Genomic DNA, 12,204 nt, shown 5'->3' with positions numbered 1-12,204 from the left:
AGTCAAAAATAGTTTTAAAGTTAGATTTAGCCAATCAAAGATGACATTACAAAATGTTACGTCATGTTTCATTGGCTATGTCTAAAATTAAGTCTAAAATAAGTTTCCTGATCCTGGGTCCAGGTGACATTTTCATTAAAGACATTAAAATGCTTTTAGTTTGAGTTAGAATGGGAATTAAAGTTCTAGTCATTTTAAATCCATAAACCACATTGATAGAGAATTCATGAACATTGCTGGAATTGTCTGTATACCTTACAGCAATGGATGGTGAGACATTGTTCAAGTCTTTGGTCTTACATGTAGTAAAACTAGCTACCACAATGATAAACCCAACTTCTTCAGCCTTGAAGAGTAAACAAGCATACAATAGCCACACATACTCATGGTAATAAAAAAGACATATTTATGGCATGTTACCCTCAAACATTCCACTACAGCTATATATAGCACAAAGATCAACCTCATTGTAATCTTCTAACCTTCAAATACCACATCATGTCTAATCATCGGCCTATAAAATAACTGGTACCACCAATCTCCAACGTTCTTGCCTTAGAGTGTATTACAACAGAACGCTGAGTATATCATGGTAGCCGCTGTAGCTGAGTGAGTCATTCCATCAAGTTTATAATACAGATGACAAGATTTCTTTACAGTGGTTTGTTTAGTCAGGGTACTGAAAGCAGGTGCTAGGTTTGATGGTGGAGGAAAACTGGAGTACCTGGAGAAAAACCACCCACCAGTTGTCAGTGCCTGGTAACTGCCCCACGTGGGTTTTGAACTCATGACCCAGAGGTGATAGGCTTGTGGTAATATGTCCAGACATCTTGTCACTCAGCCACCGTGGCCCCTATTTACTGACAAACTAATTTTTCACTTCTTCACACTAAGATAACATGGCCATGGTTTTACACTGAAAGCCTACACTTTTAGCTATTTTTATAACAAAACAAATTTTGAGTTTGACTCTACCATTTCATACTCTTATATATCAATTTGTTCACACCCTCACTCCTCATTAACAAAAATTTCTATTTGTTGATAACCAAGCTATTGGTAATGCATACCTGGAGACTGTCTATGGGGATATAACATCAACCATAATGATATCTACACAGCAAACGAATTTGTTTTCAAATTTCACAAAATTCACATATTTTTTTTCTTTGAACTAAAAATAGGTGAACACATAGCAAGGGATTTTTTTTTTTTTTTTTAAGTTTTATCGATTTGTTCTTGCCGCCTAGAGATGTTATTACTCTGATAACAACAATTTCCACGAGCCTCCATCATCAGCAGTGTGTTCCCTGTGAAACATTTGGGCACATCTAACTGGGGCAATAAAAACAAGTTGGCAAAGTACTGTAGGAGTCTTAAAACTGTGTCTCAAAAAAAACATACAATAACAAGCAGGGACAAACTAATCTAATCATTTATTACAAACCAGATATAATATATCAGGGTTTTACATCACAAAAATCTTCATTGTGAAACTAGCTCTATTTGCTTAATGCTTGTTTTTATTCTGCGATGGATTTTGGCATCTACAAAAATTCACAAGAAAACCCTTGACCTAGAAACTGTCCCATGTACTCCTAGTCCAAAATGGAGAAGTTTGTGGTAGAATTATCAGACCCTTTCACTTAAATCATCCACTGTGGCTCCAATATACATAACAGGTGAGGAGACTCGAACCAAAGACCTCCAAACACTAGCCGGGATGCTGGCCGATGCTCCACCAATTAGGTTACCTGGTGCTGATAATTGGCTTAGTCCAGTTCCACTACACAAATACAGAAGAACAAGCCAAAATACATATCTGTCCAGTGCTCTGACCTGGAATTGAACCCAGGTCTCCGGTGGGAAAATCCATGACTCTACTGGCTGAGTCGAAAAAGCATACTCTGGCAGAGTGTGAAGTATATATGGACTGAGTAAAAGAAGCATGCTCCTTCAGCAGAGTGACAGAGATCTGTATTTAATTAACACTATGTACAAGCCATACCATATATAGGACTCCGACAATAATTTATTTTTAATTATCTAGGAGATATATTTGGTAAGTCCATCAGTGATGACTATATAAGTCACCAGCACATCATGCACTGGACAACAACTTTCTAAAATGGACAATTTTGACGAGAACATTTCATTTTGATACAATACATTGGAATTCTGCCAATTTTCTCAATAATGCCAACACACACATGTATACCATGTTAGTTGAAATCTTTTACATTTCAGGATCAAGGAAATAGCTAGCATTCGGCAAGTCTCCCGAGGAAACTTCCATCTTATAGCCTGTACAGTAATCGAAGTACAATGTGTGATTAAGTGAGTGTCCACAAAAAATAGGGCAAACTCATAGCTTATACTGGTATAGCTAGGAACTTGTGGAAGCTGATGGAAGCTGTAAAGATTTGACAAATATCTGAAAATGTCTGTAACATACCATATCCCCAGTTATTTACAAGACTAACAAGAGTCAAAATTTTTCACAATTTTACCTACAAACATTAATATTAATACTAAGCATTTTTTAAATTTTCGTGATAACTACCGTATTCAACCCAATAATCTCCCAGGGCATTTAAAAAATTAAAAAAATGAAAAGGTGCTTAATAAGACGAAATTATGACAAATGTAGACAGTTTTTTTTGTAGTTTGGTCTTTATTTATGCGTGGACAATTGAAATTGAGGCCTCAAAAAGGGGAAGGGCGCTTATAGGGACATGGGCGCTTATTCGGTCGAATACGGTATGTATGATTCAACCATTTTCTCAATAATTTGCAGGAAATTTTTTCTCGATCATAGCAATGTCTAAGGAAACCATGAAAATATCATCCCTCGATATTTTATTTACTGCGGTAGGTTATAAGTATGCATGGTGCGTACTTCTTATCCTGATCACTATTCTGTATTTGTATATGACAGAGTTATCTGCTATTGTGGAATACTGAAAACAATTTCAAGGCATTTACAATTTCATTTTTGAAAGAACAGGGAGCAGCCGGTAAAACAAGACCACTTAATGACCATAGTAATTAAAACACAGCCACTGTATTGATTCCAATAATAACATTCTCCCACCCCCATTTTCTCAGTAATATAACTTGGAAATGTCAAATGCACTCACTATAAAATAATCAAAGTTTAAATCAGAGTCTGAAAATTTGTATTAAAACACTTCCTCCTTAACTTATTGGCCCCTGCTGGAAATTCTTAATGAACACTTCTTATAATTCTTGCTTGTTTTGCAAAGTTTTTATTCACCCCTGAAATTTCATAATGGACTGGTCCTGCTTTTGAATTAGAAGAGTTCAAATACTCTTCAGGGGGGAATGAGTTACAATGTTTTATTCCATTAGGGGTGCTTACTGGAATTAATATGGATCTACAGGTAGGTGTTACATATCGTTACACTTCTAGCAGGTGTTGGGCTGGATTTGCTTTACTTTAATTAAAATCAGATTTTCAATTGATCTTTTTATCATTCTAATTTTCTTTTCATTTTTTCACTTGTGCAAATTTCAGTGAAATTTGATAATCACCTTTTGCTTTGTTCATTGTTTCTGATTCAATATTCTGCAAAATAAATTTGTATAAATATATGATTTTTATATGAGTCTAATATAGAACCCAGATGACCTAATCTACCATATATGCAATAGTATAAGCTACAACCTAATCTGGGCGGTTATTTACCTGTATCAAAAATTTTGCAATTTTTAATAAATACGCAAAATTTCATTTGGCAGATTTGAATTTTCATATCTTGGCTATGAAAATATATAGTTTTCAATGATTTCTTTAAATTTGGGTATCATTTTTTCACAAACATAGCAATGTGCCGCAAAATTATGAAAACTTCATTCTCACAATAGTCTCCCACACTACAGAATATGTCTCTTTACAACGCAGACTAAACAGGATTAAAGAAATGCTTCAGTATCAATTTTTTCTAACCAGATTCCTGCAGCCAGACACAGTTGATGAACTCTAAACAAATAAATACCAAAACATTTTCATGTAATTCGACATTTTTTTTTCTCAATCAACTGTTCTAGTATATATATCTATATATTGTTTCAATAAAATACCTGCCCTGGCCTGATGACGTGAATTATATGTTCTAATGGAAAACTAAAATTAAAATGAAGCAAAAAGGATTTGCAATCTGACGACAATTTGTCCATCCATGTGAGATTGGCCTATTTCTCAAATCGGAAGCCTCCATCAGAGTCTGTCGTACACATAATCGTCTCCAGTCTAATGGCTTGAATCAGCACGACCAGGAATCACTATAAAATGTCCACGGAATAGTATAACAGAGGATGTGAAAGCCTCTCTGCATATTTACAAATAGCCTAGCAAATGTCATCATTCCTTTGGATTCCATAGTAATTCGGTAGAAGTGCTGATTTGTATTTTGTTCCATGGATTACAGTTGATACAGCAGAGACAATGTACGCTACGATGGATTACAGAGCATGGATAAAATGTACGCTACGACAGATTACAGCGTATCGAATATGGAAATAATGTCAGGTGGCATATCATAACATTATTTTTGATATTTCAACCACACATCACTTGGTAACAAGATAGTTTAAAGATATGAAATTACAAGAGATCCCAGAGGGATCTTGGCGCCCACCAAAGAATGATCTATGTCTGACAATGGAAAGAGGGATCTTTTCTCTGCTTTTCAAACTTTTGCGAACATATTAAATATAAAATTTGAGACAGATTGCTTCATTACTTTCTGAGAAATAGCAGGGCTGGGGAAAAGTACTCGTCCGCTCGTCTAGACGAGTGGATTTGGCCATCGGACGAGTGAATGTTGACATCACGCTTGTCCGTCGGACGAGTGAAAAATTCTGACAATGACTATATGACCTACACCTTATTAATTATATCGTTTCTCGGTAAATTTATATAGGGTCTGATATTCGTAACGGTTTCTTAAAAATACGACGAAGCAATAATAAGCTTTCGTTTTCTGCATCATTCTAGGAATTCCCGACTTTCGTTTTCAATGCGCATGCGCATGTACAGCATTGTAACATGAATAAATCCGAGGTCTATTGATATCGTAATCAAGAGTCTAGAGGTGTATCGAAAAACAAGATGTCACAGCGAAATTTGCTTCAGTTTTTAGCGACATTCGCCTCAAAAAAATCTTACCAGTAAGCTAATGGAGTTAAAAATAATATATACCTACTACATTGGAAAGTAAGTTAAAATATCGACCCTTTAAAAAGATATCTTTTTTATAACACTTGCATACAAAATTGTTTGGGAATTAAATGTTTTGTCGGTCTTCTTGTAAAACTGTCTGTTAGTCATGTTATCCCAAATCGGCATCAATACAGTTCTAACAATCAAATGGATATATCTAAAACCGCTGTAGGCTAATATATACAGTCACATCTACTTATTTATCTGACAAATATTGCGGACAAGTAAAAATGTCATTCGGACGAGTAGATTGTGATGAAGCACTTGTCCGACGGACGAGTACATTTCAAAATTTTTCCGCAGCCCTGAATAGCAGTAACAAACTTCAACTATCAAAATCCAAGATGGCTCCTTGGTGGCCATCTTGTTGATCAATCGGTCCCAAATCGAAATATGCACAACTAGGGCCCTAGGGGAACCTATATATGAAATTTGAGACAGATTCATTCAATACTTTCTGAGAAATAGCGATAACAATCTTTAACCATCAAAATCCAAGATGGCAGCCTGGCGACCATTTTCTGATGATGGTGGGCTAAAAATCCACAGTTGTTATCAAAAGCATTAAGACTTTGATAGCTAAGGCACAACTTATGAACATTTACGATACGTTGGGTAAGTGGTTAAGGTATCTGACATTCTGTCATTGCACTAAACAAGGCTTTGTTAGGAACTTTCTGGTACTTTTCTTGGTACCTTTGGCCAAGTCAGGAATATCTAAATGTCTCATTTGGGCGATACGTTATTGTAGGTCCTACTAGTACAATTCTTAGTACCTTTGGCCAAGTCTGGAATATAAAAAGTTTCATTTAAGCGAGGCATTATTGTTGGTCCTACTTGTACAATTTTGGCTGCCTGTAGTCCATACCAGGGTGATAAATTGTCTCCTCGTTTGGGTGAGACATTGTGAGTACATTGACCCTCTCCCACGTCTAGGGATGATAAACTTACTAGATTACAACATCACCTACCCCCCCCTCCACCAATATATTGATAAGATTTCCCTATTTCACAACGACAATCCAGATTAACATTTCTTCTCCTTGATATCAGCAATACACTACTGAATCTCATAAAGCACAGTCTCCATTCCTGCTATGTTTGATATTGAAACAGTAAGATCAGATTTTTTCCCCAATACATTGCATTACAAATCAATATGTTGCCATGACAACCAGTTGACCTTTATGTTAACCTTACAAAAGACAACAGTAAAGTAGATTATAACAGCTTGTGATATAATATAAATTTTCTGAAACGAAAATAATCATCCAACATTATCACATTTCTTTTCTTGACGAAATTACGCCTCACAATAATGCTGATGTTTCCTTAGGAAAGGGATCAGATGAAACACATGAGATTTCTTCTATGTTTTGAGCATTTTCTATGAACAAAACAAGACATGGATTGGAAGTAGTTCCACTAGCTTTGATAGCTTGTGAAATATACAAGTGATCAATTTCACTTTGAAAGTACACGGTTGACTGATTTTCACCCACAAGTCCAGCATGTTTTTTTAAATCACTTGGCAGTTAGTGAAATACTGCAGAGCCGGTCATTTTTGCGGGTCAAAATTTTCGTGATTTGAGCTAAAAACAAAATTGAATTTAAGCGGTTTTATCTATTTATTGATCTCACTAGGGTATATAATTATGAATGGAACATTTCTCAATATATCATGGATTAAATTTTCACAATCATAGAATTGTTCTGCGAAATCACAGAAATATCATCCCACATAAATATAATAAGGTAGCTATAATACAGTATATATATACTACATAGTTGGTTAAAATAGTAAAACCTTGAGTACTTACAGGGACCTGGAATGCATGGACGGAGTCATCCAGAAACTGGATGCGAAGGTTAACAATCTTCCCCTTCCTGGGGGCCCCACCGCGGGGCAGCGAGTCCCCCATGGTGGGCCTCTTTAAGGCTGGGTTTCTGGCTGGTCTGGGAGCGCCTTGTCTATATCCATGTCATTCTATCACATTTCACACCTGAAATTGATTAACCAATAGGTAAGAACATTTAATGGCTCTATGATGTATTTCCCAGATTTGGGAATCAACAATTGTTTTGCATGGTTTGAGAACAGACTTTTATTTTGGCAAAAAAACAGAATATGACGCTATCATATTCATGATTGATAATCGTCATGTTGGATAATAAACACTTTTAACGCGATTACTTTGTCATGTTTTGCTTATAATCTTATAGTGCTGGTTATCAAATTAATGAAACCATGAACTATGACGAATGCTTTAGCATGACAACTATACAAATGTTACCTCAGAAATTTCATGATTATAACAACAAAAAAAGATCACATATATCCATAAGCAAATACTCTGAAAAGATCAGGAAAATGTATTATACGTGTAAATTCTTGAAACGTGATCCAGAACAGACAGTTGTTATTGGGAAATATACTGCACATTCTGGGAAACTCCTGACAACCCTGTAGATTCATACAGCATAAAATCTAATGTGACAGCCTTATAATATTAGCTACTTTATAGTCAATGATGTTCAAAAGGCAACGTTCGGTCATTTGGCTATGAAGGATATAATGCCATGGAAGGTCCACAGTCCATACACAAATTTTCGTTTATTCTTTTTTTTTTTCTCTCGTTATTTTACAGAAAAAGAAAGAAAGCTTGATGGGAATTTCTATTTTGTACAATTCAAGCTCTGAAATAAAAGCACTGAGGAAGTACTTGGAATTTGTGCAGTTTTTTTTTTTTTTTTTTTGGGGGGGGGGGGGGGGTGTGAAAGTAATTTGGTCTTAAATATATATTTAAGTGGCATTGTCACTCACAATTAGTTAGTTACAGCTATACAGCATTACGTTTAAAACTTTTCTCTTCTCCATGTATTTTGTTACAAAATTTCTTTGACTATCCTTAAGGTACCTGTATTTTTTTGTTGAAACTTTCCTCTCCTAATCGTCTACGATCTTTAGGAACCTTTCCTCTCACTATCACCTACAATCTTTAGGTACCTGTATTTTGTTTCAAATTTTCACTAGCTATCACCTACGATCTTTAGGTACCTGTATTTTGCTACAACTTTTCTCGGGCTATCACCTACGATCTTTAGATACCTGTATTTTGTTTCAAATTTTCGCTCTCTATCACCTACGATTTTTAGGTACCTGTATTTTGCAACAAATTTTCTCTCGCTATCACCTACGATCTTTAGGTACCTGTATTTTGCAACAAATTTTCTCTCGCTATCACCTACAATCTTTAGGTACCTGTATTTTGCAACAAATTTTTGCTCTCTATCACCTACAATCTTTAGGTACCTGTATTTTGCAACAAATTTTTGCTCTCTATCACCTACAATCTTTAGGTACCTGTATTTTGTTCCAACTATTCTCTCACTATCATCTACGATCTTCAGGTACCTGTTATAAGTCTGGGTTTGTAACTACAGATCAACCTCTGGGAACAGTTGGGAAAATAATTTGCTTCTCGACCATAAAAAGACACTGGGGAGAAACTATAAAGGGAAGGGGCCATCAATACTTAATGACCAAGTGTTGAGATACTAAGCAATATGAACTGCTAGCTAGTCCTCAGCTTCCAAGGTACACACCAAAATACTCTCAGACTTTTCCTAAATGTTCATCTTTAAAACACTTTGTTCTTTTCTAGGAGCTTCCACCATTAATTTCGTCCCAAAAAAAAATGCCCTACATTCTTTTTAAGTCAACATATTTACTATATAAAGAACTATTCCATAAATTGTCAATGAAAGGGCCAATATTTTCTTCAAAATCAGCCATGAAAAAGCCAATATAAATAAGCAACAGGAAAAGCTTTTTCCCATAACTCAACAATGAAAAGAAAAAAAGTTTTTCCCCTAAATCAGCAAAGAAGACATTTTTCCCCCAAAACACCAACAAACGAGCAAATTCGTGGAATTTCCAGTTTTAACACTTGTTAGTTATTACACAGAAACTGCACAAAAATGACATTTGTAGTTAATTAAAGGGCCATAACTCTGATCAATAACATCCGCTGAAAGAACCTGGCCAGGCACTTAAGACATTCAACCTTGTTACCAAGTTTGAAAAAAATAGATTAATATTTATTAAAGTTATTGTACGGATGTGGCAGAAACTGATTATTTTATTTTATTTAAGCAAAGGGTCATAACTCCGCTAAATAAGGTCCGTTGAAAGTCGCGATCGAACTTGACTGAGTCCTTATAAGGCATTTAACCTTGTTACTAAGTTTGAAGAAAATTGGTTTACATTTGTTACACTTATTGCACGGAAATGTCAGAAAATGATGTTTTTAGTAATTCAAAGGACCATAACTCCGCTAAATAAGGTTCATCGACAGTCGCGATCGAAATTGGGTGAGCACTTAAGGCATTTAACCTTGTCACCAAATTTGAAGAAAAATCGGTTTACATTTGTTACACTTATTGCACGGAAATGGCAGAAAATAACGTTTTTAGTAATTCAAAGGGCCATAACTCCGCTAAATAAGGTTCATCGACAGTCACAATCGAAATTGGGTGAGCCCTTAATTAAGGCATTTAACCATGTCACAAAATTTGAAGACAAATCGGTTAACATTTGTTACAGTCACTGCACGGAAACCAAGTGTTACAGACATACGGACAAACAGACAGACAGACAGACGGACAAATCCAAATTAATATCCCCTCTTTCGGAGATAGCAAGGGATAAAAAGTCAATAGCTTCCCAAAAATCAGCAACAACAAAAACAACAACATAATTTCCCCTAAATCAGCAAAGAAAAAGCCACTTTTTTCCTTTAATCAGAACATTAACATTAAAACCACTTTATTTCAACAAGCCTGTTTTAGTGTAAGCGCTTCAGTAATTGCCTCCAATGCTTTGAAATTTGACCCAATAGCAGAACTGACTTGTACACTTTGTTTAAATCCATTAGTAAATTAGCAAAAGTCCCAGGAATGGTTACTGGAAACCTTGTGGAAATCTTCCAATTATATCTAATTTGGTTAAAACAGGTGCCTTTATTTAGTTGAGGAGTTCACTTTAGAATCAACATGTGATCATCAGAAGGCGGTAGTTGAGAGTCCGCCCCACCTGTGCAACAACACATTGTGGTAATCTCTGAAGGCATTCCAGTAAATGTTTAATGGGTATCAGTGATATCAATATACACTAGCACTCTAATAACAACATGCCTTGAATAAGGATTAGTTTTGAAATCATTCTACTCATCATCCCAATTCAATTTGCTCCTAACAGATGACAGTATTTTTTGTCCATAAATTTCATTTTCTCTCCGAGTACCCAATGAATAATTATGAAAGATGTAAATGGTCCGCGGCATTTTTTACATTAGTTTATCTTGCATGAAGCCACATGTGACAGAAATAAAAATAATGAATAATTATGAATTAGTCAATTGTCTCCTAATTGACATTTCCCTTTAAAAAAAAAAAAGTGAATGAGTCAGATTACTAAGCTGTGACTCATATTTATAAAATTCCTTATCAAGGGCCATAACTCTGTAATTTATGTCTGTCAGCTGGACCTGAAGCCTCCTGTACTTGTAAACACATTACCAACAGCTCCCAAAGGAATGAAACGCATCAGTTATTTCTGTTATAAATGGATGCTGACAATCACAAAACGATTTGAGATATAGGCCAGGATATTTACAACATTACACACAGTCTGCAGATATTATCAAAAGTGAAGTTAATCACAATGACATTTGTCCTGCCTACCAGAAACATTTCCAACTCATATCAAATAACAGACAGTTACCTTACCTGGTATTTCATTCTTTATTTTTATTCGGTTATTTTATTCTCCTTAATTAATTAAGTTTACCAGCAATCAACATCTTACCTAAACATTTTAAAATCAAAATATTTGTTTTAACTAAATTTTTCAGCATTTTAACATTCTCAGAATCATGGATTTAGAATTTTTTAAATATGACAAAATATTTCAAACCTGTGTAAAGACACCATCACTGTCATCAAGTAAAATTCAAATCTGTAGTGAAACTATAAATATACTTAATTTTTGTGGAGTCAAATTTTAGCGTAAATGCGAAAAACTAACTTATGATTTACTAGCGTGGATATAAATTAGTGAAGATTCTGTGGTTCAATAATGGATAAAACCTTTTAAAAAATTCAGCACTGTACATGAATTAGCGCTTCAAAGATAGCACGAAAAGCGCTAAATTAAAACTACCGCCAAAATAAGTGTGTTACGGTAATGATAATCACACAAGATCGTAGTCACACCTGCACACGCTCAGTTAACTTTTATCATCCATCTTGTTTTAAAATCCGCAGAAAGGTTTTATGACCTCAAACATGCATGCATATAAGCAATAAGATGAACAATAATACAGGAAAAAAAGATGAAGGGCTTAGCATCTATACAGTAAAATATTTGAATTTCACAAAGATGGAAGAATATTGTCTACGTGTCTTACCACTTCACCTGTCAGCTTCTATGTACTACCATACCAGGAAAGTGCACATCCACAGAACTATTGTCTACAAACAACTGTTTTGTTTTTACAACTTATTGGCATTTAATTCTTCACATGAAACTACGAAAAAGTTTTCCTGTTTCCCATGAGATTCAAATTTAAGATGTCTATCACACATAGCTGTAGTAGTATTACCAAAGAACAAGTGTTCTCTCAAACTAGATTAGTGTGGGAACCAATCAAATATAGATATCAAGCCTTGGGAACCAATCAGATATAGATATCAAGCCTTGGGAACCAATTAAATATAGATATTAAGCCTTGGGAACCAATTAAATATAGATATTAAGCCTTGGGAACCAATTAAATATAGATATTAAGCCTTGGGAACCAATTAAATATAGATATCAAGCCTTGGGAACCAATCAAATATAGATATAAAGCCTTGGGAACCAATTAAATATAGACATTAAGCCTTGGGAACCAATT

At 35.0% G+C, this 12,204-nt stretch overlaps 1 protein-coding gene across 5 annotated transcripts in view; it reads right to left on the bottom strand.

The window, feature by feature from the left end:
• The window catches only part of LOC138307704 (FERM, ARHGEF and pleckstrin domain-containing protein 2-like), a 129,654-nt gene that overhangs the window by 94,953 nt on the left and 22,497 nt on the right, over window positions 1-12,204 (bottom strand). For all 5 annotated transcript variants that reach the window (XM_069248542.1, XM_069248546.1, XM_069248547.1 and 2 more), the window contains exon 2: window positions 7,066-7,248. In XM_069248542.1, the coding sequence (XP_069104643.1) occupies window positions 7,066-7,167 (102 nt within the window). In that variant the 5' untranslated portion in view covers window positions 7,168-7,248. The remainder of the gene's footprint in view (window positions 1-7,065; window positions 7,249-12,204) is intronic.

This window comes from Argopecten irradians, chromosome 14 (assembly GCF_041381155.1).
Source record: "Argopecten irradians isolate NY chromosome 14, Ai_NY, whole genome shotgun sequence".
Classification (NCBI taxonomy): Eukaryota; Metazoa; Mollusca; class Bivalvia; order Pectinida; family Pectinidae; genus Argopecten; species Argopecten irradians.
This window is presented reverse-complemented; position numbering and strand designations above follow the sequence as displayed.